Source organism: Mus caroli, chromosome 6 (assembly GCF_900094665.2).
Source record: "Mus caroli chromosome 6, CAROLI_EIJ_v1.1, whole genome shotgun sequence".
NCBI lineage: Eukaryota > Metazoa > Chordata > Mammalia > Rodentia > Muridae > Mus > Mus caroli.
In genome coordinates this window covers 18123627-18151421 of record NC_034575.1, presented here as the reverse complement: position 1 = coordinate 18151421, position 27795 = coordinate 18123627, and the positions used below count along the sequence as shown (strand labels likewise).

The following is a 27795-nucleotide window of genomic DNA, read 5'->3' as shown; positions in this document are numbered from 1 at the left end:
GGCACGGAGGTATTCATGGTCATCAGAATGGTAATGATGGGGAGAAAAGAAATGAAACCTTCTTCGTGACACTGGATTATAATAGGTGAAAGGACACCAAGGACAAAATCACAAATGTGATTTCTTCACAACCTGATAGGCATTCTGGAATAATTTCTAGGGAAATAAGTTCAACAGGTAGCATCAGGAGACTAAATAATTGATATTTTATTAATACATAAGCACTCCTTGTTTTGAAATAGCGAGAGATTGATTGCTTAAATTCCCATTTGACATGTAATATTTCCACCAAGTTTTAGATTATTTTAACTAGTGAAGACATTTTCATCACCAGAGAATTCTATAAATCCTGTAACATCATTTGTTTAAAAAGTGAACTGTAAAAAGTGAACTGTATTCTAGATTCTAGGTCAAGCATACAAAACCCCCATTACTGTACATTTTCTCAGCTATGAATCATTTTAATGAAGTATAGCATTTCCACAATAATACTTCAATTTAACTCTTTATAAGCATTTTTATATCTCTTCAAGGATTTCCTAGAATGAGTTTTGGCCACATTCACCCTTCCTCCTTTCCCCAACTCCTCCCAGATCCACCACCTTCCCTACTCATTCAACTTTGTGTCCTGTTCTTATTGTTTTCTTTTCATTTTAAAAAAAATTATTTCTTGTTTTTGTAACCTACTAATTCTAGTTTGTGCTACCTATATATTCATGGATATGTGGTGTTCCATTAGGGCATAGCTGACCTACAAATGGCAACACTCTCAAAGAAAACTAATTATTCCTCTTCCAGTTGTCCGTTGTCGATAGTCCCTTGGCCAGGGTGGGACTTCATGTCCACCTTTTGTCTCCATACTGTTAATTGGTCTGGTTTGAACTTGCATAGGGTGTGTGATATGAGCATAGCCTCTGAGGTCATATATGGAGATGCCCTGTTACTGTTTTCTTGGATTTGTTCACTGCCTATAGTTCTCACAGTCTTTATGGCTCCTTTTCTGGGGTAAGCCCTAAGCCTTGGTTGGAGAGGATTGATATATATGTTCCATTTAGGACAAAGCACCCTACAGCTAACTATCCTCTGAGCCTTGGCTAGTTGTGGATCTTTGCATTAGTCACCGTCTACTACAAATAAAAGTTTCTCTCTGACTGTTGAGAGATGTACTAATCTATCAGAATACCAAGTCATCTCATCATGCTCATTTAGCAGAAAATAGTAGTAGGTTGTTTTGTAGGGCATATTCCTACTATACTCAATATAGAACATTGTTTCAACTCTATCTTTTTCACCTTAAAATAGTTGTGAATACAAAATTAAGATTTCTGTCAAAAAGAAGTGTTTTGCCTGAATTATGGAAGATATTTCCTAAAATGTTACTCTTGCTTATTTCATTCTCGTTTCTCTTGTCTCATTCTTCAAGAAAAAGATATTCATGATGTAATGGTATGCCTGGAAGTAAATATGAGAAACATATCAAGGTACATACATAAGGATAAAGGAAGGTTACTGTGACATCTTCCCCACTGCTTACTCTGGACCTTTGAACCAAGTGTTTATAATTACCAGATACATCATTTTTACGGCTTGGAAGTGAACCACCTTCCTCAGACTGGCTTCAACTCTTAATTTCTAGCTGATGTCACTATAGAGGCTGTGAAACTTTTAGGATGAGGGAGGTATAGCTAAAAAAAAGCAAGGCCATCTCCTTTCCCTGAACCTCAACGCTATCTAATCCAAATAAGAGAAACCCACTGCAAGAATGTGATTCCCACAGAAGAGGAGCAGCCATCTTCAGACAAAGAGACAAGAATCACACACAAGAAGCTTGTTCCTGTTCCCAGGGAGAAAGAAGCCTTGCCTTGGTTGTACTGGTTTCTACAGTGGTGAGGGCTGTGACCCCGTGTACACTGATAACCTTACGTCTTTGGCATAAGGTTTCAGCTCACTTTATTTATCTTCACCCTAGTCATGTTTCATACCTTCTTCTAGCTTCCAAACCTGACCTCTCCACTCTGAGAATCAATATGAGCTTGACACCTGTCTCTCAGGTTTCAATGCCTGCTCATGTATCCTGGTCTGCTCTAGTAAATGGCCATCTCACATCTGCTTAGACTTTAGTTGTGGCAGTAGCTACTGGCTAGGCTAGAGTATGCTTCGGAAAATGGTCTGAGATCTGTTGCAGGAGTAATGAAATTCCCAGTATCCATACACTAACATCATAGTGGTTAAAGTACTGAAGAACTAATTCCCAAGAAGAGGTGATATTTCCACACCTATCTTATATTTTAACTTTCTCTTGTCCCGGCTCCAAATGTGGTCTCTAAAAATACATAAAAGACATCTTTAATCCATCTCCTCTACTTTATATTATCTCAAGGGGATAGCTAAGAGGTAGGTGAAAGCTGCTTCACAGCCCTGGCTCAGAATTCTCCAACTAAACAGGGTCCTTCCCCAGGTCTAGGAGAAAGGCCCTCTCTTGTCCCAAATTCACAGCTACTCAGACTGTCTATGCTCTGATTCTAAGGTACTCCAGAATCCAAAGTTCTCCTTCTTCCTGCTGGAGCAGAAAGAGGTCAGGAGAGGAGAAGAGAGGGAGGGATAGAAAGAGGGAGAGAGAGACAGCAGGAGAGAGCCACTAAATTAGCATTCTGTTCAAAGGAAATCCAAGCTTTTTGTAACTTTAACAATAATAACAAAACTTCCAACAACAGAAAAGCCCATGAACTCACAGTCAGGTGGATTTATCCCACATATATTCAACATTGCATATAAAATGCAGAAGATAATAGATAATAAAGCAAGAAAGATGCAGAATGTGCATTTGGGAGCTGTGTAACTCACCCAGGAATGCATCCCCACGCATTAGAGGGTAGAGTCATGACTGAATATACATGCAATTAATGTGAACTTGGATGTGAATGTCTGTGAATGCTAGGACTTGCAGAAGGAACATGAGATGTTTCTATCACTATTGTTTCAGTTCAGTGAAGGTCACTAATCTTGAGGGCCCTTTAAAGCTATGAAAATGTTGCTACCTTGTAGCTTGAAAAGTAAGATAGGATGAAAGAGAGAAAAGAAGGCAGTGCTGGAATAGTCTCACCTAGAAAAACTTAAATTATAGCCATGAGTTGAGAATTTATGGCAGTAAATATACAGACTGTATACCTTGGACTTTCTGAGTTTCTTCTGGGCCTTGAAAGTCCCTTGTGCATGATGTCATTAGCTACTCTATTCTATGCCCTACTTTACTTATTAGTGTGTATGTGTTTGTGTTTATGTGTGCACACATGTGTATGTAGACATGTATGTGTGTGTGTGTGTGTGTGTGTGTGTGTGTGTGTGTGTGTGTACATATCCATGGGAATATGAGGGTAATGTTTTAAGTTTTCCTCATTTACTTTCCACCTCAGTTTTGAGATAAGGTTTCTAGCTGAACCTAGAGCTAGACTAACAGGCTAAGAACTTCCAGAATCCTCCCATTTCTGCTAATGGGATGCACTCGGCTTCTTATATATGTTCTTATGTAATCCGAGCTCAGGTCCTCATGCTCACGTGGTAAGCTCTTTACTAACTGAGCCGTCTTATCAGCTCCCACAATTTACTTCTTACTTATGTGCTTTATATTATTTTTTTGCTTAAGGATAATTCACTTCAAGCACTTGCTAAAAGATTCCCATTGACTTTTTGAATCGACCACTGTGGCAACAGGACGGAGGCTGGGGGAGGGAGGGTCCGCAATGGAGTCATGGAATCCCACGACAAATCTCAGGAAATGGGACTCTGGAGATCAGCATCAGGGCACAGCTCTGAGTTTCTTGCCCAGCTTATATATGCTCATATACAGTGTTTGAACCAATCCAAAGCCCCTAAATCCTTGGTCAAGCATATCTTGTCACACCTTCACCATGTTCCAATGAAAACCCTGCCTAAGGAAGCAACTCAGAAGGAGTGGGAGCTGCATCTTCACCTGTGAGGACTTCCGTGAAGATGGTGGAAGCCGCCATTGCCCTGGTCTCAGTACCTTTCTGCTGTCCCACTAGTTTGCTGAGAGCCATCTTAGATCTAATGCTGTATATAGAAGATCAGGACTCTTTGAGGAGTCGCAGGAGACTCTGGCGTCTCACTCTCCATCCCACTTTTTCCTTCATAGGGTTGACCTCCACATCCCCCACAGATTATAAATAAGAATACCTTTCTCTGTAGCAAACATTTGCTTTTAGAGTGGCATCCGCCCTGTTCTAACATAGATTAACAAATCACCAAGCATCAGTATTTGAGCAGATTTTTCAGTTCCTTTAAAAGAACATATTCAAATGTATTCCCCTACCAACCTGAAACAGTTGCAGCAGTGTAATTGAACTTAGCACCATTCTAGCATGGAAGACAATAGTAATTTCTAAAAATACTTTATTTTTAAGATTTATTTATTTTATTTATATGAGTACACTGTAGCTGTTCTCAGACATATCAGAAGAGAGCATTGGATCCCATTACAGATGATTGTGAGCCACTAGGTGGTTGTTGGGAGTTGAACTCAGGACACCTGGAAGAGCAGTCAGTGCTCTTAACCACTGAGCCATCTCTCCAGTCTGACAATAGTATTTTTTTAAAAGTTAGGGTTGAAAACAAACTTCTGCTTCCTCTGTTCTAGAAAATATGGTTTGGATACACAGTCAGGACAATATCTACTGCATTTCTATCCCAGCTACAAAAACCGGCAGATAACAAAATTACCCAGAAATTCCTCTAATATCAGAACTACCTTCTGAGAATGTATGAGAGCAGTGAGAGTCGGAGCAAACATGTGACCATCTTTGGCTGAGTTCTATAGAGCGCATGAATAAATTGTGAGACACACTCAGCTGTTTCTTTCTCATGGTTAAAGCAAGTTCCTCTGAAGGGGATTCTTGTCAGTAGGAAGAGACCTATAATGGCTGAGCATGTTCTTTGACATGCCACATGCTTCTGTGGTTTATTATTCTGTTGAAATCCATACTTCTTTCGACATTTGTGGTATCATTTTCTGGAACTGTAGTACTTTATTGTGTTAACAAAGAGTTATACGCTACATCTAACAAGATGTTACTTTCCCAGTAAAAGTTTTTATTCTTAAGATTAAAAAACAGATTTAATGTGTCTACTATAATATCATAAGGTATTAGAGAAAATAGTAGGAGTTTAAAAGCTTTAGTTAAATGACCGATCAAAAGTCATGAGTAGAAAAAATCAACTTTGTATACTATCATGCCCTTCTGCATTCCTGGCCAGACATTCATTTAGCAATTTTTGATCACTAACACTTTTGCCCAGGAAGCAGCTCACATTGATTCTACGTCCTCATGGGAAAGTGGCTGAGCATGGACCTATGATGAGAAGGAAGACTAAGGACCATGGCATCTTTGTGACTGATGAATGTTAAGACAGACAGTGGCCAAGAGGCTGCACAAAAATCCAAGCAGCTAACACTGTATTCCAGAGCTACAGGAAAGAGGAATCTACAGTGGGGTGTACAGGAACAAGCACCCACACTTCTGGACACACACACTCCTGAGCTCACTGTGGGCACCCACATTTCTGACAGCACCATAGCAACACCAAACCTGAGTCCAAGTATCAATTTGAGCAATACGAGATTCTGGGTCTTCAAGAAAAATGTATTTTCTGTTATAGAGATCAGTTCTTAGTTATACGGTAAAGTGTATGTGCTAAAATGAATTATGTCAAACCGATTTCAAACCCTAATTCCTCCCATGATTCTCTGTCGATCTCATTACCACTGAAGGTGACAGGAGTTAAAGGGGTAGAGGGCTTGAGGCGGAACTGATTGAGAACAGATTTATACTTTTCCATCTCCCAACTGTGGATGGATGGAAACTAAAGCAGTAGCAATGTAAAACGAAAACAATAATGTGGATCCCAGTACTATAAAGATCATATGAAAACACAATATTGAATGAATATCTCAAAGGATCGCTACTAATGTGACAATATTAACCAAGCTGTTTCCTCTCCTCATATAGGAAATATCCAATATTATGAAATAAATTCCTGCCAAATTAAAAACTCAAGCATATTGCCAATGGTAAGAAAAATAAATAGTGGTCATGAGTAATGGAACACCACACATCCATGACTATAGTTAAAACGACTCAGTGTCTAACATACACTCCCAGATGTAGTGAATGGAATGGTAGTTTCTGGGGCTTTGGGGAGAAGGGTATATGAGTTGATATTTTTTGAGAGTTTCTGAATGTTGAGATGAAAAAGCTGTATAGACATCCTGTGTATAACATGTTTATGGTGAAGAATACTATAATGCATAATCAGAATTTTTAAAGCATATGCTTCGTGTAATGTATTTTAAAAACTGATTTTTCATAACACTCACATAATTACTGATATCATTATACTCTTCAAATGTATGTCACTAACTATAGCTATTCATAGCTCTATTCTAAATTATGTTGATCTGATAATTACTTAAAGACACCCACAACTAAGCAGTCAAAGGAAAAATCAGGTTTGACTGGGAGAAAAGGTAATACAGTGGTTGTCTTTTAGAGAGCATAGAACATTTAGTGAGTAGGACCCAAACAACGTGACCCAAACGGTGATACTGGCCTTCCATGTGCACCTTAAGAGATATGGTCTGTGGACAATGGGAAGGAACACATCACTGTCACAGAAAGACACCGACAAGCTTTTCTGAGAGTTACCTAGCCATAGGAAGCATCTAGTGTTTTTTTTTTTTTAATTTCTTTGAAAATTGTTTTTTTTTCCATTCTGATGCAAAGATTGTTGGTTGTAATATAATCTCTATTCCTCTATATATTAGCCTCTTCATCAGTGGGCTGCGACCCATTTGTGGGTTACAATAACCCTGTAATAGTGATTGCCAAAGACTGTTGGAAAAAAGATATTTACATTATGATTCATAACAGTAGCAAAATTAAAGTTATGAAATGACAATACAAATAATTTATGGCTAGGGGTCACCACAGCATGAGGAACTGTACTGAAGAATTGTAGCCTTAGGATCACTGATAACCTAAGAGAATTAGGTCAATCTGAGTTCTCTCCAAGGCTCTGAAATTGCTGTCTTAGACAAAGAAATCTTTGTTTTTGAGATCAGGAGTATGCAACACTAGAAGACATAAAAATGAACCTGATTATAATAAAATCATATGTAGGTTAGGCTCCCACAACATATGAAGAACTGAAATATATACTCTTTCATCATTCATATTTCCTTTACACGTTTCTCAATGGCTATAAAAAATGCCCTGCATTTTTGGCAGGTAGTCTGTAAGAATTTGATAATGATAATATATTTTTTCTTAGCATTATGGCCTATCCTCCTTAAAAACATATATTTCTCTCATGGCTAGGAAGATGTTTCTGTGGATAAAGCACTTGGCATGCAGGCATGAGGACTCGAGTGTGGATCCTAAGAACCCAGGTAAAGCCAGATGTGCAGATATGCATCTGTAATCACTGCATCCCTACAGAAATGGGGGGGGAGGGGGATCAACCCACTATTGACTTCCTTGGTGTCATTCTCTTCAGTAATTAGAGTTTGAATATCTGTCTCCAAAAAGATAAAATTATCTCGTGCTTATCTAAAAGAGGAATCAGGGTGAACAAGGTTGGAAGAAAATATGAAGGAAAACTTGTAACTTTGATTTCTCCCATTAGAATCCATTGTTTTTGAACAGTGTCTGTTTTTCGCTCATCCTATTGCTATTTTAGAAGAGAAAGAAATAACACTATACCCCTTCAAATGGCTGAACCTCAAAATAAAACATTTCAAACCAAAGATAGGAGCAATTCCTGCAAATGACATCCTCAGAGTGCATAGTTTGCTCCTGTCTTCTATAGTTAAGGGGAGAGATTAGCATTTTAAAGTGAATTGAAAGCTTAACCAAGAGCTACTATGCTATTATGACACTTCAGGTATCTTTTACTTCTAAGGTCTATTCATGTTCAGAGCCAAAAATTAAACCAGATTACAAGTTATATGTGAGAGAAACAAGGAACATAAATGCTCACCCCAAAGCATCAACTAACACCCGATTTCCAGTGTGCTTTGCCAATCTGAGTCAATGTGTTAGTGATATAGACACTACTGTCGTGGAATGATTTCTTTAACAATTTATTCTGAACAGTGATCCGAATTTAGAATGAAGACTTTGAAATTAGAAGTATTAGACCAGAGTCTCATGTCAGCCAACCATTTATTAGCCCTTGAAATTTGGCCAAGATAGGCAAAACCTTTTCCTTACTGTCTTCTAAGTCTGGATTCCTCAGTCAGAGCATTAAAGGAGGAAAAAGAAGAGCCACTGGCTAAGAGCATGATCACATGTCACTGAGAAAATTTACATAAAAGTTATGTTAGTTGTCATTAAATATTCAGGTCATTTTGGTGAGGAAATTATTAATAAGACATTTTTATAGGCTAGTGAATATACAGAAGTAGAGAAATGTTCATTAACACATGGTTGACATGGGCAAAAATTTGTTAGAACATAATTGCCCCTATTCCACAGCAACAAAAAGTTAGCTAGGTAGCTGCCCATATTGAATAGATACCAAAGTGTCCACTCTTCCTTGTGGCAACATGGCTAAGTACTGGCAAAGTGGGGAAGCCACATCTACACTGTGCGTCTGAAGTGAACACACAGACCCTCTTGTTGTTTTTCATTTGATGAAATACTGATGTGGCTATGAACCGTGCAGCATGTTTGGACGAGGATAGTGCTATAGAGACAGGGGAACACTATATAGAAAGTTCTCAGGTTACTACCTGTGGTATAGAAGCCATGTCCACTGAGTGCAGGAACATGGCCAATCAGTGTGGGTTCACAGACTAAACAGAAAGCAAGTGAATTTCCCTGTCTGACCCATAGAGTTGAGATTTCTTCAGCATGCACTCAACCTGTATTCTAATACTCACTAGTAATACAGATAAAAGTTATGATGTTTATTGACATGATACAATTATTCACTTTGTTTTAAATACAAACAACAGATCACCAACCACCTATACAAAAGCCACTGTAGAAGGAATGGGATGCCAGGTCACTGAGAGCTTCAGGAAAATTCTAGAGACAATGGCAAGTCAGAGAAAAAAAAAGTGGAAAATTGAGAAGGACATGATCTGCTTTATATCTTAGCAAGCTCAGCCTGGCTGATGGGTGAAGCACATAAATCTGGGAGACATTCATGCAGAAATGTAAGGATGAGGCAGTCAGGTAAGTGTGCAGACAGAGGCCTATGTTACCTAGCTTTCCAGTACTGTAACAGAAGTCATCAACCTAAAAAAAGGAGAGGTATACTTCGATCCACAGTTTCAAAAGTTACAGAATATAGCCAACTGACTCCATTGCTCTGGGCCTGTAGTCAGTTGGTGGGCATGACAGGAAGAACATAGTAGCACTGACTTTCTCATGAAAAGAAGATAGAAAGGAGAGGAAGAGCAAGAGGTGAAAGTCTAAGCATCACTTGTAAGGACACACCCCCAATGACCTCACTTCCTTCCATTACACCTCATCCCATAAAAGCTCTAGCACTTCCCAAAGGTGCATATACTAGGGATCAAGCCTTTAACGCACAGGTCTTTGGTGGTCAGTTAGGATCCAACCGATAGTACAGCCCGAAGCATGATCTCCAGGGACTGTAAGGCTAGAAGTGAGATTATAAGACGGGGTGAAGAAGCTGGGGGAAGGCACTGGGGAAGAAGGAAAGGCCTCTGAGACATTTGGGAAGTCAAGGGACCAAGGCATCTCCATAGTTACAACTGCAGACTGTGGCTCAGCTCAGTCATGACAGAGAGTGCTGCCCATTACATGTGACAATATCAAGGGGCTACTGAGATGGATCAGGGAAGGGTCTCACAGTGAAGGAAACCAATTCTTGTTTACTACAGACTCAAGAGCAAATGGAAGGAGAAGAAACACAGATGCTAACTGGAAAATACTCTCTAAAAGGTTAGCAGTATATGAAAAGCCAGTGGCAGAGGCAAGGGGAAGAATATTGCTCTATTCTGTTTTTATGTGTCTATGCATTTTCATGTGTGAGTGTGGGGTGCATGTCTACCATGCACATGGCATGTACATATGATAAAATATGAATGGAAGCCAGAGGACAGCCTTGGGTTTTGGTTCTCACCTTCTACCTTGTTTGAGACAGATGCTCACTGCTTGTTGTTGCAAACTTAGGGCTAGCTGACCCACAAGTTTCTAGGGATTGTCTGTCCTCCCCCCTCCCCTCATCTTTCTGTAGAAATTCAGTGATTACAGATGCATACCAGCACATCTGGCTTTGCCTGGGTTCTTAGGATCCACAGTCCAGTCCTCCTGCTTGCATGGCAAGGGTTTTATCCACGGAAACATTTCCCAAGCCAAGAGAGAAATATTTGTTTTAATGCGGACAGGCCAATATGGTAAAACCAGTCATTAGCATTGTGAAATACTAAGCTAGTCACCTAAGAGGAAGCATCCATGCTTTGATTACTAATGGACATAATGGTAGACAAAAGAATCCCAGACCTAAGGAGCAACTTCTCCTAGGTGAACACCCAGTCCATTTTGCTCCATGATGACAAGGACCCTCCCCAGTCATTCAAAGCACCCTTGCTATATTCTCACTATTGAATAGTTGCTTCTCCTTTTGATGAGAACGCCATCCAATAGCAAGTACTTCTAAAAACAGACTATTTGTAATTTCACAACTGATATTCTTATGGCCTCTGAACTGTAACTAAAGTGGCAATTTTTTTCATACCCCCTCACACTGAATGTTTAAGTGGGGCTTTTATTTGACATAAGTAATAAGCTAAATTCTTCTGAAAGCAGAACGAAACATTCATTACTTTAAAACTCATTTCAAACCTACCAAATTCATCCCTGTGCTCATGATTGCAAAGTTTCAATAATCTACTTCGTTCCCTATGTCACTTTAAAGCCCAGTTTTTTTCCCCACACAAAGTTCCACAGGAACCTTAATCTTTGCTTATAGACATGAGGCAAGTCTTTATTAGCACAAATACTGCTGCTTTTAGTAGCTATTTAATGAAATGGTGGCTTTTAAACTTTTAATCACCTAGTGAATATTCTATCAAACATCACTGCCCCATCAAGCAATCTGGCTTTAGGTTTTACATCTGAGTATTGTAATTATTTCCCTCCGATGTGCTGTTTCGTCTACATTTATATTCCTTAAGGTTGTAGTGGTTGCAATTGAACACATTAAAACCTACATTCCAAGTTCTTAAATCTCCTGCATTTCAAAATCGGTCCAATTCACACTGAGTGAAAACTAATGTTTTCTTTCCGGTGTGATTATGTGTGCAAGAATATTCTCCACTGGTGCATTAGCCTCATAACCACTGAGTCACTTTATGAACAGAACACTGACTACTAAACGTTTGCACCATCCTGGTGGATTTCTCTGTGCAGCCATAGAGACCTCTCTCTCTATGCCAGAGACACGAACAAATGATGCCAGCAGCTCAGACACTGAGTAGATGCAAAGTGTGGTGGTTTTAGAATGTCTTTCCGAGCCCCTCAACGGAGCTGACCACAACTGTGCTACACGCACTTTTTAAAGACTTTGAAATGTCAACAACCCCAGACCCCTGTCCCATGGAAAACAATTTTTGCTCTATAAATCTCTTATGCTGCTTTTAAAAAATGTGAGTCTAGACCCAGGGCAGAATGAATGCTGACAATGGCAGTATTGACAGCTGCAGGTGACCCATGGGTGTGAGACACACAGCACTTTCTCCAGGCTTGAATCAAACAGGATCTCACATATCTCTGATCTTGTTCTTGGGAAAAAGGGGATAAAAGGGGTTGAGGGAACCGCTCTTGGCTGGCGCTGACTGGGGTGTTGGAGGGATGGAGAGGTGTTGTTAGTGAGAAGGATCCGGTATCGTTTTGTTTCATTAAACCCTGGCTTGACAGGAAACGTAGGGGAAACTTATCCAAAGAAATGGTGCATCCGCTGTGCAGGCCAAAAAGTAGATTCTCCCACCGCTATGTAGAATAAAGAAACTTCTAGTACTCTTTCTCTCATGTTTCTGGCCACCGTCGTCATTCTGCCCGTTTTCTGCATTCACTATTGTGCTCTATTCTAATCGCTTAATTTTCTTTCTTAAAAGTCTGAATGCCAAGAGTAAAAGCCCTTAGGAAGTTGTCCATGATTGGGTGCCAATTGGGTTCAAACCCTATATAGGCTCTTGGACCTGTTAAAATCAGAGTGTGATTGGATTGGCCCACTCTCAGTTTACGTTTTGATAAATTAGAGGAACTGGGTGAAGTTGAGGGTGAAGTGAATTCTAATCCCCTGGTGCTAAAAGTGGGATCCCAAGTTTCTTAGTCCGCTAAAGAGTGCCCTGAACGTGTTCATGGAGGGACCATCATAGTTAGCTAGATTATATTAGGTTTTCTGTCTTTGGTGTGACTGTTTATGGAAGGAACTGCACTCACATAGACTGCCAAGATATACTGGCTAACTAATATATAGGCAAGAGGTACATCCCAGTGAATGTAAATCTTGAGGTTAGTTTCCTCAAGAGGAAGCAAACCGGAAGCAACTGGAATGGAAAATTTTACGCTGAGTCCCGCATCCCGAGTGAGGCGGTGTCCCGAGGGAGCAGTGATGTTATAAAAGGGTGCAAAGAGGATACAATCAGAGATTGAGGAGGTCAGAAGCCACCACTGATTGGTCACTATCTTGAGTCAAGGGGAGCGAGCCATGTATGAGGACTGAAGAGAAGATAGAGAAGTAACCTTGGTTGTTCAGCTCTGGAAGCACCTCGGACACCCTGAGAAGAGTGTCACAGGACATCCAAAGTCACAAGGACCGGGGTGTCTTTCCCAGGCTTGGCTACTGTAAACACAAAATCTTACCCAACGTTTCCTCAAAGGTTTCTGTGGTTGGAAACTATGGCAAACCTCATTGTGTTTCACTACTGAAGCCGGTTGCAAAAGATTTCCTTCTTAGACTGTGAAAGCTCAAAGACTTCTTAGGACATGAGTCCCTTAAGTTATTCCCACGTCCATTGCTACAAACTTGCAAAAGTATTGTTTTTAATGTTGGTCTTGAAAAAATAATGATGTATATTAAGACCCTAAGATGGATGCTCACTGCATTGGATACGTTTCCTAGGCCTAAAGCAGGCAGATTTGTACCTATTTTCGTGGCTCTGAGTTGGTAATGTTTCTTACAGTGAAACATTCCATTTGTATTTTGGTTAGTTATTATGTATTTCTGGGATTTCCAGGTGATGAATAAAGACATACATAATATGTGTGAAACCTTTTCATTTCTTATGACTGAGTTCCCACAAGAAACTTGTGAGGGATACTCAGTGGAGATTTCAGCTCCAGTCTACAAATTCTAAGTTGACATGTACACATGTTAGTATTTTCTCATTGAAAGTTCATAGTTCATCCTCATGTGTCAGTTTGTCGTTGTTGACTTATTTTCTATTTGTTGTCTCAAGCAGAGCAATCACCCACACAGATATCCATCAGACTGCCAGTTCTCACCCAAAGACTCTCATCAAATATCCCGCATTCCTGTGTTTTCATAAGTGAAGACTTAGGGCACAGAGGCACAGTTTGCCGGGAGGAGACCTGACTTGCCTTGTGGGAAAAAGACTTAGCAGCTAAGCTTGTAGTAGAGAAACTGGCTGAGCATTTCATCTTTGAATCGCCTGAATGCCATCACATCTAATAAAATTCTAAGAACTAAAGACCCCCACTTTCCAGTTTCCAGGTGCCACAGAATTTCAACCTTTAAATGTAAAAAATGCTGAAAGAAGCTGCTGCCAAGAAGTGAATCAGAAGGCTGTCTTATAGGCATCTTGCCATGGGCAGAGAAGTTTGTATAAAATCTAGAATTCACTGAGGAGTATGCAAGCATTTTGTGTTTTGATTAATTCTGCCAAAAATACTGAACAGTAAGAAAGTGCTGAAAGATTAGCAAGGAAATATCTTGGGATCGCTGTCAAGAGGGAGGCATCTCTGGGCACTTTATCTGATGGGGTAGACGGAGTCCAGATTGTGCTGTGTCTTATAGGATTTCAGGGCAGCATGCCCTACTCACTCGTGCCTCATTAAATGTGATTTCACTCTTCACACAATCAACTTAGCAGGCGGCATTTCTATCTATTTTCATATTTTTTTCAGAGAAGCCTAAAATTTCAGGTTTACTGGCCGACTGACATCGTAGCATACAGAGCTGACATTCGTCATGTAACGGCAGCGCCTTCTGTCAGTAGTTAGGTCTCACAATAGAACAGGTCTAATTGTACATGTCATGTTAGGTGTTGCTAGCACGAGATACGGGGCAGAATGTACATGAAGGTTTTAACTTATATACTTATTTGCATGTTTTCCTAGCCTCATGAATATTTTGAATGTGCTGAGAGGAAAACTGAAAACTAAATGCATTTCAGAGTAAAGATGCAAAACTCAGTGAACTTTTGCTCAAGGACATGAGTAAATGATCTATGATATGAAATTAATAATGTAGGTTTTTTTCTGTTATTTCTTCTCTCTCTCTCTCTCTCTCTCTCTCTCTCTCTCTCTCTCTCTCCCTCTCTCTCCCCCTCCCTCCCTCCCTCCCTCTCTCTCTCTCTCTCTCTCTCCCTCTCTCTCCCCCTCCCTCCCTCCCTCCCTCCCTTCCTCCCTTCCTTCCTTCTTCTTTGCTCTTTGTTTATTGTTAGTGTTTATTGTATTTGAGGCAAAGTCTTCTGCTACAGCCTTGTCTGGAGTGGAACTTGCTACATAGACCAGGCTGGTCTCAAGTCTATAAAAGTCTGCCTGAGCAGAAAACACAGGGACACAGCAGGGGCTTATGTTATAAACTGAAACAGCAAACTGTCTGTACAAAAGAAAGAAAGAGAGTCACATGCTCTCATAACTTTAACAAAGTGTATTTACACTTTAATTTTTATCTCTCCTTTTTTCTGACTTGACTTGACCATATGACATGTTTTATCTGTAACCAGATTTACCTCTAGAAGATGGAAACTACTGATTCAAGCCCAAATGGACTGCAGAGCACACAGCGACTCCTCAGCATGCACCTGCATAGCACCTCCTAGTTTTCCTTCTCACTAACCCAGCTCCTGTTGAGATGACAGAACCGACTCAGGTCACAGGGAGCAACAGACATTCTGTTTATCTTTCTTCTTCTTGGGTCCAGGAAAAATTCAGGCCCAGAACTATCACGAGTATGTCTAGAGGGATAGCTCAGCAGTTGAGAGTACTTGTGGCTTTTTCAGAGGACCCAAGTTTGATTCCTGGAACCCACTTCTGGAAGATCACAACTGGCGGTAACTCTATCTAGCTCCAGGAAATCTGATACCATCTCTGGCTTTTGCAGGTGTGGATATAAGACACATCACTTTCACACAGATACTCAGGAATACATGTAAATAAAAATAATAAAATGAAATCTTTAAAAGAAATCAAAGTGTGTGCTAGAATTAATCTGAATAGTTTTCGTAAAAGATATTGTTTTAATATTTAAGGACATTTCCGTTTTGAGCAACAAAAAAGGTACATATATATTTATGCCTATTCATGTGAACATGTATTTATAAATCTTAATTAATTTATGCATGAGTACATAAGCCTATAGAACCATATATTTATAATATAGTTGGATAACTGTAAATATATGACTATTATGTACCCCTTTTCCATTTTGAAAGTCATTAAACAAAAGCTGACCACAACCAAACATATCTTACATACAGTCACTAATTTTTAATAGATTTTTATATAATATATACATATATTACTTATGGAAACCTGTGCTTACATTTCCATTACATATGGTAAAATAAATTTACATTTTGGTTTTGTTACTACTTTCTTCCTTTCCCTAAGCTATATGATTCCTCAGTTTACTATTTCATGTATCATATCTTAAAGGAACAAGACAGTAAGTAATAACATTCTATTGTATTGTTCGATCATTAACAACCGCACGTCAATCTTGATGTGCAAGTGTGAGGTTCTGAGTTCAAGTTTCCAGGAAGAATCTGTGTAAAAGGTCTGCATGGTAACACATCTGTAGTTCCAGAGTTCCTTCAGCAAGATAGGAGGCAGAGATGGAGAATTCCCAGCAGCTTGTGTACCATCCGGACTGGATCATGCAGGAGCAAATAACAACAGCAGAAAAGATTCGATCACAGTCAAGGTGGATGGATAGGAATGCTATCCTCTGACCCTTTCATACATGCCACGGCAAGCACACAGTACACACACATGTAGGGTGTAGGGTGCTCTCTCCTCCTCCCTCCCTCCCTCCTTCCCTCTCAGGAATAAACTTCAAAGCAAAATCAGGGAGGCACAGTCCACCGATTGTTTTCTGTTACCCTGTCTTTAATGTGCTGGCCACACTGTAAGCAGTTTCCAGAGACATGAGTTTATGAGAGATGACTATGATATATGTCAATTCATACGAACTCATGGATAATTAAGAAAGCTACTGGACCAGCATCCTGCTGGCTGCAACATTACAAGAGTGTATTTGTGGCAGAGGCAGGCGGATTTCTGAGTTCGAGGCCAGCCTGGTCGACAAAGTGAGTTTCAGGACAGCCAGGATATACAGAGAAACCCTGTCTCGAAAAAACAAAAAAAGAAAGAAAGAAAGAAAGAAAGAAAGAAAGAAAGAAAGAAAGAAAGAAAGAAAGGAAGGAAGGAAGGAAGGAAGAAAAGAAAGAAAGAAAGAAAGAAAGAAAGAAAGAAAGAAAGAAAGAAAGAAAGAAAGAAAGAAAGAAAGAAAGAAAGAAAGAAAAGAGTGTATATGTGTGCTCACCATGGAAAGGACACACATGTGGGTGTTCGAAGTCAATGAAGTGAACTGTGTCGAGGTGGGTGCTGCAGATGAACCTGATGCTATCAATCTCTTCACATCCTCTCATCCCTAAAATGATGTTGCTTTGTTGACATTCTGTATACGATCTCCACAAGCAGCAGCACTTGCTGAGATTGCTCTGGTTCCTGCCCAAGTCACTGAGTTAATCAGGTCTTGCTTCAAGGCCCCGGGCTCATTTTAACCTACTTAGTTTTACTATTCAATCAATATGTAAACTCATACTACGACCCTACTCTCTCTCCCTCTGTGTCCCTGTGCTAGCTTGCTGTCTGCACTTTTCCTTCTTGGATATCTCTGAATCTCTATGTTCCTTGCGACATCTTTCCCTTCCCAGGCCAGGCACTCCCTCCAGGATCATGGACACTTTGGTCTCAGACAATGGCATCACATGCTATCAAATACATCAATGCTATTGAAGTCAAGTGACATGATCCATGTGAAAGTGCTTGCTAGGCTATGGTCCTGTCACACTTCGAACCACTTAGCAAATTCCACAGTGATGCCACGGAAGCAGCTTCTCTCTCAATTTGCTTCAGTCATCCTCCTCTGATACCCGAGTTGTCCCAGTATCTAAAGACCTGAGCAGGGGTGATGGGTCAGCGGGGTGCTTGCAGTAGGAGAATGAGATCTGTAACCCCAGTGTGGAGGAGCAGGCAGGTGGAGCTCTGTGATTGGATGATCAGCCAGTCTAGCTAAAATGACAAGAACTGGGCTCAGTGATAAACCCCATCTCAAAACAAAAGGTGGAAAAGTGAGGTGAGAAAATATCCTCACTTCAACCTCTGGCTCCACATGTGTCCACAAACTTGACCAGGGGAGCACATCACATTCAAATCTCAAAATTTCAATCTCTCTCTCTCTCTCTCTCTCTCTCTCTCTCCCTCCCTCCCTCCCTCTTTCTCTCTCTCTCCCTTTCCTCCTCCTTCTGCCTCTCTTTTACATACACATAGAAATATAGTACTCACAGTAATTTTTTTTAAGTCTAAATTTTAAAAATACCCAGATTTCCCAAGCAATTTTACTGTTGGAAATCTTGCGGTCACGCTCCATTGTGGTAGATAAATGTCAGTTCCAAACTTTGCAAGCAGCTGTTGGAAATCTTCCCTACTATTTGAGGATTTGTATTAATCCACCCAGATCATTGCTTTCTTCCAAATACTACATTTTGACTCTGTTTTGTGCTTTTGTGAGTGCCTTTGTAGGCCCTTACTCATTTCGCCTCCATAGTGACCATGAAAGTCTTTTTGTCAATCCTTCTGCATGGTGTACAAAGAGCTATGTCTTCCAGAAGTAGATTCAAACTATATATGTATATGTACTGGCTAGTTTTGTGTCAACTTGACACAGCTGGAGTTATCACAGAGAAAGGAGCTTCAGTTGAGGAAATGCCTCCATGAGATCCAACTGTAAGGCATTTTCTCAATTAGTGATCAAAGGGGGAAAGGCCCCTTGTGGGTGGGACTATCTCTGGGCTGGTAGTCTTGGTTCTATAAGAGAGCAGGCTGAGCAAGCCAGAAGAAGCAAGCCAGTAAAGAANATCCTTCCATGGCCTCTGCATCAGCTCCTGCTTCCTGANCTGTCTGAGTTCCAGTCCTGACTTCCTTGGTGATAAACAGCAGCATGGAAGTGTAAGCCGAGTAAACCCTTTCCTCCCCAACTTGCTTCTTGGTCATGATGTTTGTGCAGGAATAGAAACCCTGACTAAGACAGTATATATATATATATATATATATATATATATATATATATATATATATATATCTGCACACAATCCATCTGCAAAGTTTTTCATGCTAGGTATCTACTTATATATATTGTGAAGTTTTAATTAACTACCATGTATATATCATCTCTAGAGGAATATTTATCTCAGTCAAGTCCCACAACATCATATCTATTTGTGCTTATGTTATCATTACTGCATATTAGTGTATTGAAGAAGAAATCTGGCCATACAGGAAAAAGTCCATCATTAGCTTTTAAGTGGAAGTTACTAGGGCTTTTGAAACTGCGGAAAATGCAGATAGCCAAGACATAATAAATAATTGATATTTTCTTTATAAATTGTATCATTCATAATTCATACAGTGATAATTTTTAGCTTAGAGACAACATAAAATAGATAAAATAGAAGGGAGATATAGCTAAATCTTTATTAACAATGAGTAGAAAATACTAACACTAACTAGTTCTACTGAATAATTCATGAAGAAGACAATCCTGTGTACCACTAAGAATATGCATCACTGGCAAGTGAAAAGATAGTAGACTTGAACCTTTGTATCAACTCCAAGGCTCTTGACCTCCTAAGTCTGGCTTGCAGACTCTGAGGTCAGTGCTCCTCTTCTAGGGTTACTCTGAAACTGAAACTACCTTAAGAAGAGGAAAGAGGGCTGGGACATTTTCCAGGGCCTTTGTCCCTTGCAACTGGCTTTGCTTTAGCAAGCATATAACCTGCCAGGGTCTCGACCTGCAGAAAAATGAACTAAGATTAGTAGTATCATGAGGTTGGCCTAGATCTGTGGTTTTCAAACCCTGACTGTGTCCTCCAGTCACCTGAAGTGTTTTAAGAAAACATCTTTACTTAACTACGGCACTCAGACACTACAGTATGCTGAGCTAGAAGCTGTTTGCACGAGTTGCTTAGCTCAGGGTACTATAACAAAATACTTTAGAGTGGATGGGTAAAACAACAGGCATTTGTTTCTTGCAGTTTTGAAGGCTAGAAAGTCCAGTATCAAAGGGTCAAGAGATTTGATCCTGATGAAGGCTTCCTGTGGCTTTCAGATGGCTGGCTTCTTGCTGTGCTTTTACAGAATGGAAAAAGACTGCTCTTGTCTCTTCTCTCTAAGGGCATTAATTTCTTTTGTGACAGCTTGGACCTCATGGCCTATTTACTCATCAGAAATCTCATTTCCAAGTACCACAGTCCTGATAGGGATTCAACTCAGAATTTGGAGGGGAAGCACACAATGGCACCTGTCAAGTCTAAAACGTAGTCAGGCTTAAGAACTCATGACCTCAGTCAAGGTCTAGTCACATTTTTACAAGAAAAAAAAACACCATGAGACTAATGTCTTATGTATTCCTCAATGCCATGATGACGGCTCTTGGGGGCAGTCCTTGATTTTGTACAACTCTATATAACAGGTGACACCTTTATAGGCTCTACTCAAGAAAATGTGTAGGTTAAAGTGGATAACAAGTTAGTTACAGAAATCCGATTTAATCAGGTGATGATGTGATTGAATACCATGAGAACATCCGGAAAGGTATTAGTATCTGCCCAGCATTTCAATGTATGCAGTCAGGATTCACACAGAAACAATGATATCTGCTTTAAATGGCCATTTTTTCAAGTGTAATATTTTTCTATTTATTCCTACCCAAGATGCTGAGTTAATCAGCTCCAGTAAAGGTCTAGTAGTAAGACTCATGCTTACAAGGAGAGAGAGAGAGAGAGAGAGAGAGAGAGAGAGAGAGAGAGAGAGAGAGAAAGAGAGCTCTCCAAGAGTGAAAAGCTACCTGTAGCCTAGTCACTCTTATAAATCATTTAAACCAACTTCCTTCTTTGCAACTCATGAGTAAATTATTCTTTCCAAAAATGTAAAACACTTATTTCCAAAGAAACTTATAAAATGCATGCCTTATGAACATTTGCACGAAATGACTCACTCTTATTGAATCAAACCAAAGAGTTCACATCAACCAAGACCCTGAATAATTGAGTTTACTTTAATATCTGAGCATATATCAGAAGAAAAAAGACAATCAGGTCTATTTTATCATACAGTAATTTTGAGTAGAAGCATCTGTTGACCTATCCTTTTAAAATGATGCTGACCACTAAGCCCTCCAAATTATATTAGCAAAGTAAAAATATGTTTGCTAATGGCATCAAATACCATCACTTTCCTCCCTATCTAACTCTTCATCAATATGTGGGGAAAAAATGTGCAAAATCCATACTCAAAGGAAATGAAGACTGAAGAGGAAATACCCTCAAAAAGGAAAAAGTAAAGAGGGAGGGAGGGGAATATGAGAAGAATATCAGAAAAATATCATAATGAAAGATCAGATCTCCTTAATGTCTCCTTTAGAGCCATGTGACAATATCTCCCCTGTCCAAAGTCCCCCCACCCCCACATTTGAATTAAGCTCCATTAAAACAAGAGCATACTCAACACACAATATATGTAAGGTGGAACTATGACTACATTTCATCTCTTAGGAGTATTAAGAAAGTGAGAGGGGAACTGTTAAATCATGCATCTTGAGACGCCACTGTCCTTGCCATCCTCATTGTGGTTGTTTTGTTTTCAGCACTGTCTTGGGCCACCAACCTCTCATGACCAGCTTGATAGGATTTAGTCAATATCATGGTTTGGGGTTGATAGAAAGTAAAGTCTTGATGGGTAAGATTCTTCATTTATTTTTACGCCTGACCACTCTTCGTCCCCTTGTCTTCTTCTCAATAACACATGAGCAGCACACACACACACACACACACACCTTGAACCCTGGGACAGCTAGGTTCACTCATCAACTCATTCACAATTAAATGCTCACTTATGGCTGCCCTGGCAACTGTCCATGCACTATTAAGTACACGTACTTTACTTTCTATGTACATATAGTGTCTGGATCTAGGTAATCTGTAAAGGACATCTGAGAGAATCACTGAAAATGAGACTCTGGTGCCAAAACAGGCATTAATGATGAACAGGTCAAGGTAATGTTGACCAAAGTCTTGACCTAGAAGAGAACCAAAGGAAAGACAAGCAGAAATTGGCTCATCTCAGTAACATAAAGGTAACCATGAGGCCTTGAGCATTAAGGACTTACTAAACATGTCCTCTAGGTGCCGGGACTAAGAAGCTAATGATGACCACAACACAGTCTTGAGAGGCTGCTCCCATTGGGAAGACAGACAGATAAACTAAGAAAATACAGCGTGTGATAAAAAAACAGATTATGAAAAATGTAGTGTGAGAACAGATCAATCACACGTAAATCACCCATTGTGAATGCCAGTTTATAAGGAAGTAGCCATTAAATTTTCTTTAGCCATTACACATAACCATTATCATGTCTCAGGATGTTTGTACAGTTGACATAATGCAGTTCAGAAATAGCTGCCTCCAGAAATCAATAGTTCAAATAATTCTAATGACTTTAGAATTCCTTCCTAGTTGAGTTGATAACTTCTCATGAGGACGGAAATATTTTTTTTACCATTGTCTTAAAACAGTGTTGTTCTGTGGATATTCTTTATATGTGTGTGCAAGTACACACATGCACATGTGTGTGCACATATGCAGAGGTCAAAGGATAAACTCAGAGGTCATTCTTCAGGTACTACTCAATTTTACTGTGACAGGGTCTCTCATTGGCCTAGAGCTTTGCCTAGTAGGCTGGGCTGTTTGTTCAATAGTCTCCAGGGTCAGACTTTCTCCACATCTCATCTCACCCACCATTAGGATTACAACTACAAACCAGAACTCATGGCTTTTATATGGGCTCTGAGGATCCAAATTCGGGTCCTCACGATTACAAGGCAAGTCCTTTGCCAACTGCACCATCATCTCCCAATCAGTAGATTGAGAAGAATATCAGAGAAATATCATAATGTAAGACTAAATCTCCTTAACTTCTCCTTTAGAGCCATGTGACAATGTCTCCCCATCCAAAGTGTGTGTGTGTGTGTGTGTGCGTGTGTGTGTGTGTGTGTATCACCATTAGCAAATTGAATGAATGAGTGGAAGCATTTTAAATTATTTGAGAGTTGACACACTCACTAGAGTTTGGGGGAGGGCATTTCCATTTCATGATGTTGTATTGAGACAGTTTTATTTCACTTTGTAGAAAAAAGCTGCTATACTGAAGCTCACTACCTCACCCATGTTGCTCTTGAACTCACAGCAGCCCTCTGCCTCAGCCTAACAGGTGCTGGGATTCATGCATGGCTTACAAATGAGATTTCGAGGTCTTCAGGATGGGATTGAATCAGAGCAGGTGGGTTGGGGGTACACGTGTCAGGACTCTGTGCTTAGCGCTGCTGATTTCTTAGTATGCAGCCAACAACAGTAAAGGAAGAAAGTCATGGTATGGAGGGGCTGCCTTCATTGCATGATCTATGGATTTGTCACTGTTTTCAAGATTGCATTGAGACAATTATTATTGTTACCTAAAAATGATAGACTGTGCTTAAATTTTTAAACAGGAAATAAAGGCCATATGGGAACATTCAAGAAAAGTCACCGAGTGCATTTGCAAGAAAGCAAACAGGACTGAAATTCTGCATTTCATCCTGGGAAGTGTGCCTGCAAATTCTCAATAGGAAAAGCTGTCCTCCGGAAGGAGCACAGAAAGGGTCACCAGGGTGTGCCTCTTAGAAGGCAGAGAAGGGAAATCAGGAGTCCAAGATCATCCTTGGCTACATAGAGCTTTGAAGGCCTTCCTGCTACCTAAGACCTTGTCTAAAACAAAACAAAACAAATAAACAAACAAACACGCAAACATGGAAGAGACAGAGGTCAGCTAGGCTGTGTGATGCCAAAGAGTCATGTGACTTTTGTGTGCCTGTTTCTTCAACTTCAGATGCGGAGTGGATCTAGAGCACCCAACTCATGTCCACAACATGCTGTAGGCTTGGCTGACAGAGCCATTTTACAAAGTAAAAAAAGGTTAGCAAACAAGCACTCAAATTGAGCACCCAAGACAGATCCACTGAGAGCTTCCTGAAGTTTCAGGACGAAACAGCTTGTGCTTCCAGAAAGAAAAAAAAAAAGGTTTTGTTTTGTTTTGTTTTGTTTTGTTTTTTGTTTTTTTTGTTTTTACCAGAAGCAAAATTGTCACAACATATAATTTTAAGCAAGATCCTTTCTAGTATAGATGTGCAAGTAGAAATGAACTTATAGAAGTAGTGATCTCTCCTGCAAACTTCCCTTTTGAGAATAGCCTTGCTGTGCAGAGAGACAGAGATCCCACACGCAGAAATGCATTCTCATGCTAGCCAAACGTAACAAATTTCCTGAATGGGGACTAGTTATTATTTGGAGGAAGCGGGAGTGTTCTGTGTTCGCTGTATAATTTGCTATAGAGGACAAAGTGAGAGTCAGAACTGAAGAAGACCCCTGGAACCACACCCAGAGTGACTGAAGTCATAATTGCTACAGGGGCTGTAGGGGTAGCAGTAGACCTGACTAGGACGTTTAGAATCAGGTTCATTACCTATCTAACAAGAGTGTGTACTTTGAAGCAGCTCTGCAACTTGCTTACTTCTAGATCCTGAGGTCTCATGAATGAAAAGAAGTGATTGTTAACAGTTCTTCAAACCCTTTGGTTTCCTCCATAACACACAATCTTACCTTCTTATGGGAAAGTCAATGGTTTGTCTGCCTGGTTTAAACCATTGGGACACCTAGGACACAAAAAGTGGTACTACCCTGATCACAGAGGGGTTCTTCACTGCAAGCAATGAGTGCCTTGGTGAATTGAACATTCCTAGATAATGGTACGTCTGGTGGTCTAATTATGTCAGAATTGCTACCTACACCACATCTCAGTCTGTCCTCAGACCTTTTGTTGAACACAACTTATGGGTAGCATGGTACCTAGATGGCTCCAAAGACACTGAAGATGAGGAATAAATACATCTATAAACACTGATGTATAGATGGTGATGGCATTAAAGAAGAGGCTGAATTTTTCATTCATAGATAATATGCCTCAGTTTTCTACAATATGCTACACCAAGGGCAATATATCCATTTGATTTGCCAATGTTCCCAGGACAACTTATTTATAGCAATGTAAAAGCCTGGTTTAAAATGGTGAGGGATAACATAGGCATCTCGTAGTAGTAGTAGTAGTAGTAGTAGTAGTAGTAGTAGTAGTAGTAGTAGTAGTAGGGCAGGGAGAGAGAGAGAGAGAGAGAGAGAGAGAGAGAGAGAGAGTAAAGAACCCATATTTCATTTCTAATAGGCAGGCTTAGATTTAATGCTATTGTATAAGCTCGTAAAAGTCTTAAACAGTGCATTCAATTCTTTCCCCTTACATTATATATCTTCAAAGGCATGTATCCAATCAGCTAAAATGTATGCAACTCTAAGCAGGCTACAAACAATGACTTACTATGGGAAAATAAAACAACAACAACAAAAATCAACTTTGGGAATGTGTGATTTGCATATAATGGGATCTGGCTAGTCATAAAAAGTGATGAGGTTGGATACATGCTAAGACATGAGTTCACCTTGAAAACATTCTGCTAAGTGAATGAAGCCAGACCAAAAAAAAAAAAAAAAAAAAAAAAAAAAAAAACAAACAAAAAAAACGGCTGCATGTTTCATGATTCTGTTCAGACGAAATGTCCAGAGCAGGCCGGTCAATAGACAGAGAGGCTGAGGCTGAGCAGGAAACCTTAGTTAGTGATCAAGGAGGGCTGATGCCATGCTCTGGGGTCAGATGCCAGTGATAGCAGACAACTCTCTGAATATAGTAAACACCACTGACCATTGTGCTTCAAACAGATACATTGCGTGGCAGCTAATGCTTTTCCTCAATGAAAACCACTCCTAATGGAGTCTTGGGCTTGTGTTCTGCTGAAGTGCAGAGTAATACTGTAATTTGCTTCCCTAATGCTGTAAGCTCTCCTTAAACAATAATTTAAGTATCAAGAGGACCTGGCTTTGTTGCTAAAATGTCTGTGGCTGGAATGTGGAGATGTCAATTCAACAGGTATGGATTGGAAGAACACTTCTAAAGAACCAGAGTCCTTGGGATTCAACAACCAACTTCAAGCCTGCCCTGTCAGGGAAGGTCAGGGGCGGCTCTGTCAGCTGAGTGGCTGCCTACAAGGCATTGGCCAAGACAGCCCTGAGTACTTTCACCAAGCCTTAGGGATCGAGGTTAGGTGAATACACAGAGTGGATTACAGGCAACCATCACCATAGTGACCTCCACAAGTCTCATCAGTCAGAACTAGAAATGACTTCTGTTCGCAAAGGTCACCGGTGCTAAGACGAACACTCTCCATCTGATTGGAAATGCATGTTTAATATATCCCTTATTATTAACGAATTTTAAAAGTAGGGCTATAGGACCGATGGGAGCTAAACAGTTATACTCACAAATCGAGATACACATTCTAATTTTTAGGTCAATGTCTTCCAACAGCCATTTGAAAGGGGCTTTTAGTAGTTAAAATAACGAAACAAAATAACAAACAAAACAAAAGACAGGTTTTACTTTTTGTTTTCTTTTTGGAAACCTAATATTCACACTGTTGACTGCAGAGAGTAATATCCACTTAATACCTGTAAGGTTCGGAAGACTGCGAAGGTGCTGTGTCCCTGTTAGCCCATCACCTGCAGCTCTTCTCTCTGGAAGCTGGGGGCAGAATGCTCATAGAGATTTGACTGGAACTTTTTTTGTAAGTGACTGCCTGGACTTGAACGTGACTAAATTGAAAGTACTAGAAAAGTCAGGTCGATGCTTGTTCAGCCCAGTGCCTTTCAGGTGCGTGTGCGTAATTCAAGACAGACACGTGTGCCTTCCGTTCAAGTACACAGTACTAGAGTGGCAACATAGAAAGGAACGTTTAGGTCGCAGCCCCTCGCCACTGCTGTATTGTATTTCTAGTCACTGACTCATTCTCTCATGTAGGTCTACAAGGCTATTTCCACTTTTTGCAACATGGAGAGCGCGCATGCGAGGGGACCCTGACACAGCGGCGACCTCCTGTGTCTAGGTGTCCTGACCAAAGGAGTCTCAGTAGAGGGACCCAGCAGGTGGTAGTTGAGGGGATGAGGGCGCAGCCCGTGCAGGTGACATCGAAAGGTTCGGGATAACTCTTCTTGGGGTGCTGCCCAATGTTCTGAAATCCCCCACCCAAGCTGCGTCCCAGAGACTGAGCCCCGCGCGGGTGCCCCGCCGAGGAGGTCCTATCACTTACCCAGGCGACACAGGCACAAGAGCTGAACGCACGCGAGGAAGCTCTGCAGGATTCGCATCTCCAGCCAGGTCCGCGGCCCCTCGCCAGCCGCAGGGGTACAGCTTAGGGTACAGAGGGTGGGGACACCGAGGCAGGGGACGCCGGTGACTGGCCAGGGTCTAGGTGAACGAGTGATTGAGAGAGAGAGAGAGAGAGAGAGAGAGAGAGAGAGAGAGAGAGAGGAAGAGAGGAGAGAAGAAGAGAATACAAGGCTAGGCGGCGCGTGGGTGCGGGGATCGAGCCTGGACCAAGCGCCGGGCTACAGGCGGGACGCTGTCCCCTGCCTGAGCGGGCTGCAGCGGCCAGGATCTAAGCGCTCGCAGCGCAGCGGCGCGGAATTGCGGGGACGCGCTCCGGGCTGGGCACGCGCAGTGCGCGGGGGCGGGGGAGCAGGAGCGCAGGCGGGGGCCGGGGTCGCGCAGCAGCAGAAAGAGGGGCGTGGCGGGGCCCAGCCTGTCCCAGCCCCGCGCCCCTCCCCCGCCCGGGGCTGGAGGTGGAACCCGCTGGGGCTTAGAATCTTCGCGGAGAAAAAGGTCTCTTCATTAAGGCTCCTTCACCCACTAGGAAGACACAAGAGGAGGCTGGGTCCCCATTGTCCCGCACAGCTTGGGGCCGACCTTTTGACTTCACCCCTGGGAAAGTGTTTTTTCTTTGTTTATTGTTGGCTCTGCAGTTACCAAGATAGTCCTATCCGGAAGGGGTGAAGGGGGCCTGGGTAAACTGAGCTCTCCCCGCCCCCCCTTCCATTTTCTTAGTGAGTAAAGTAGTTCCAGCCCCCATTACCATTAGGGTAGTTAAGTCCAATCATTTCCAGCACTACTGTGACCATTTGGTCCTGGCTGACCCTTCATTAGACCCCAATCATTCTGTCCTGCTCTGCGCGGCTGTGGGGAACT

At 41.0% G+C, this 27795-nt stretch overlaps 1 protein-coding gene across 1 annotated transcript in view; it reads right to left on the bottom strand.

Annotated features, from left to right (window-relative positions):
- Window positions 1-27187, bottom strand: part of Ptprz1 (protein tyrosine phosphatase receptor type Z1) — a 176752-nt gene extending 149565 nt beyond the window's left edge. Inside the window, exon 1 of the mRNA XM_021165229.2 lies at window positions 26861-27187. Within this exon, the coding sequence (XP_021020888.1) occupies window positions 26861-26918 (58 nt within the window). The 5' untranslated portion in view covers window positions 26919-27187. The remainder of the gene's footprint in view (window positions 1-26860) is intronic.
- Between the last annotated feature and the right edge of the window lie 608 nt (window positions 27188-27795).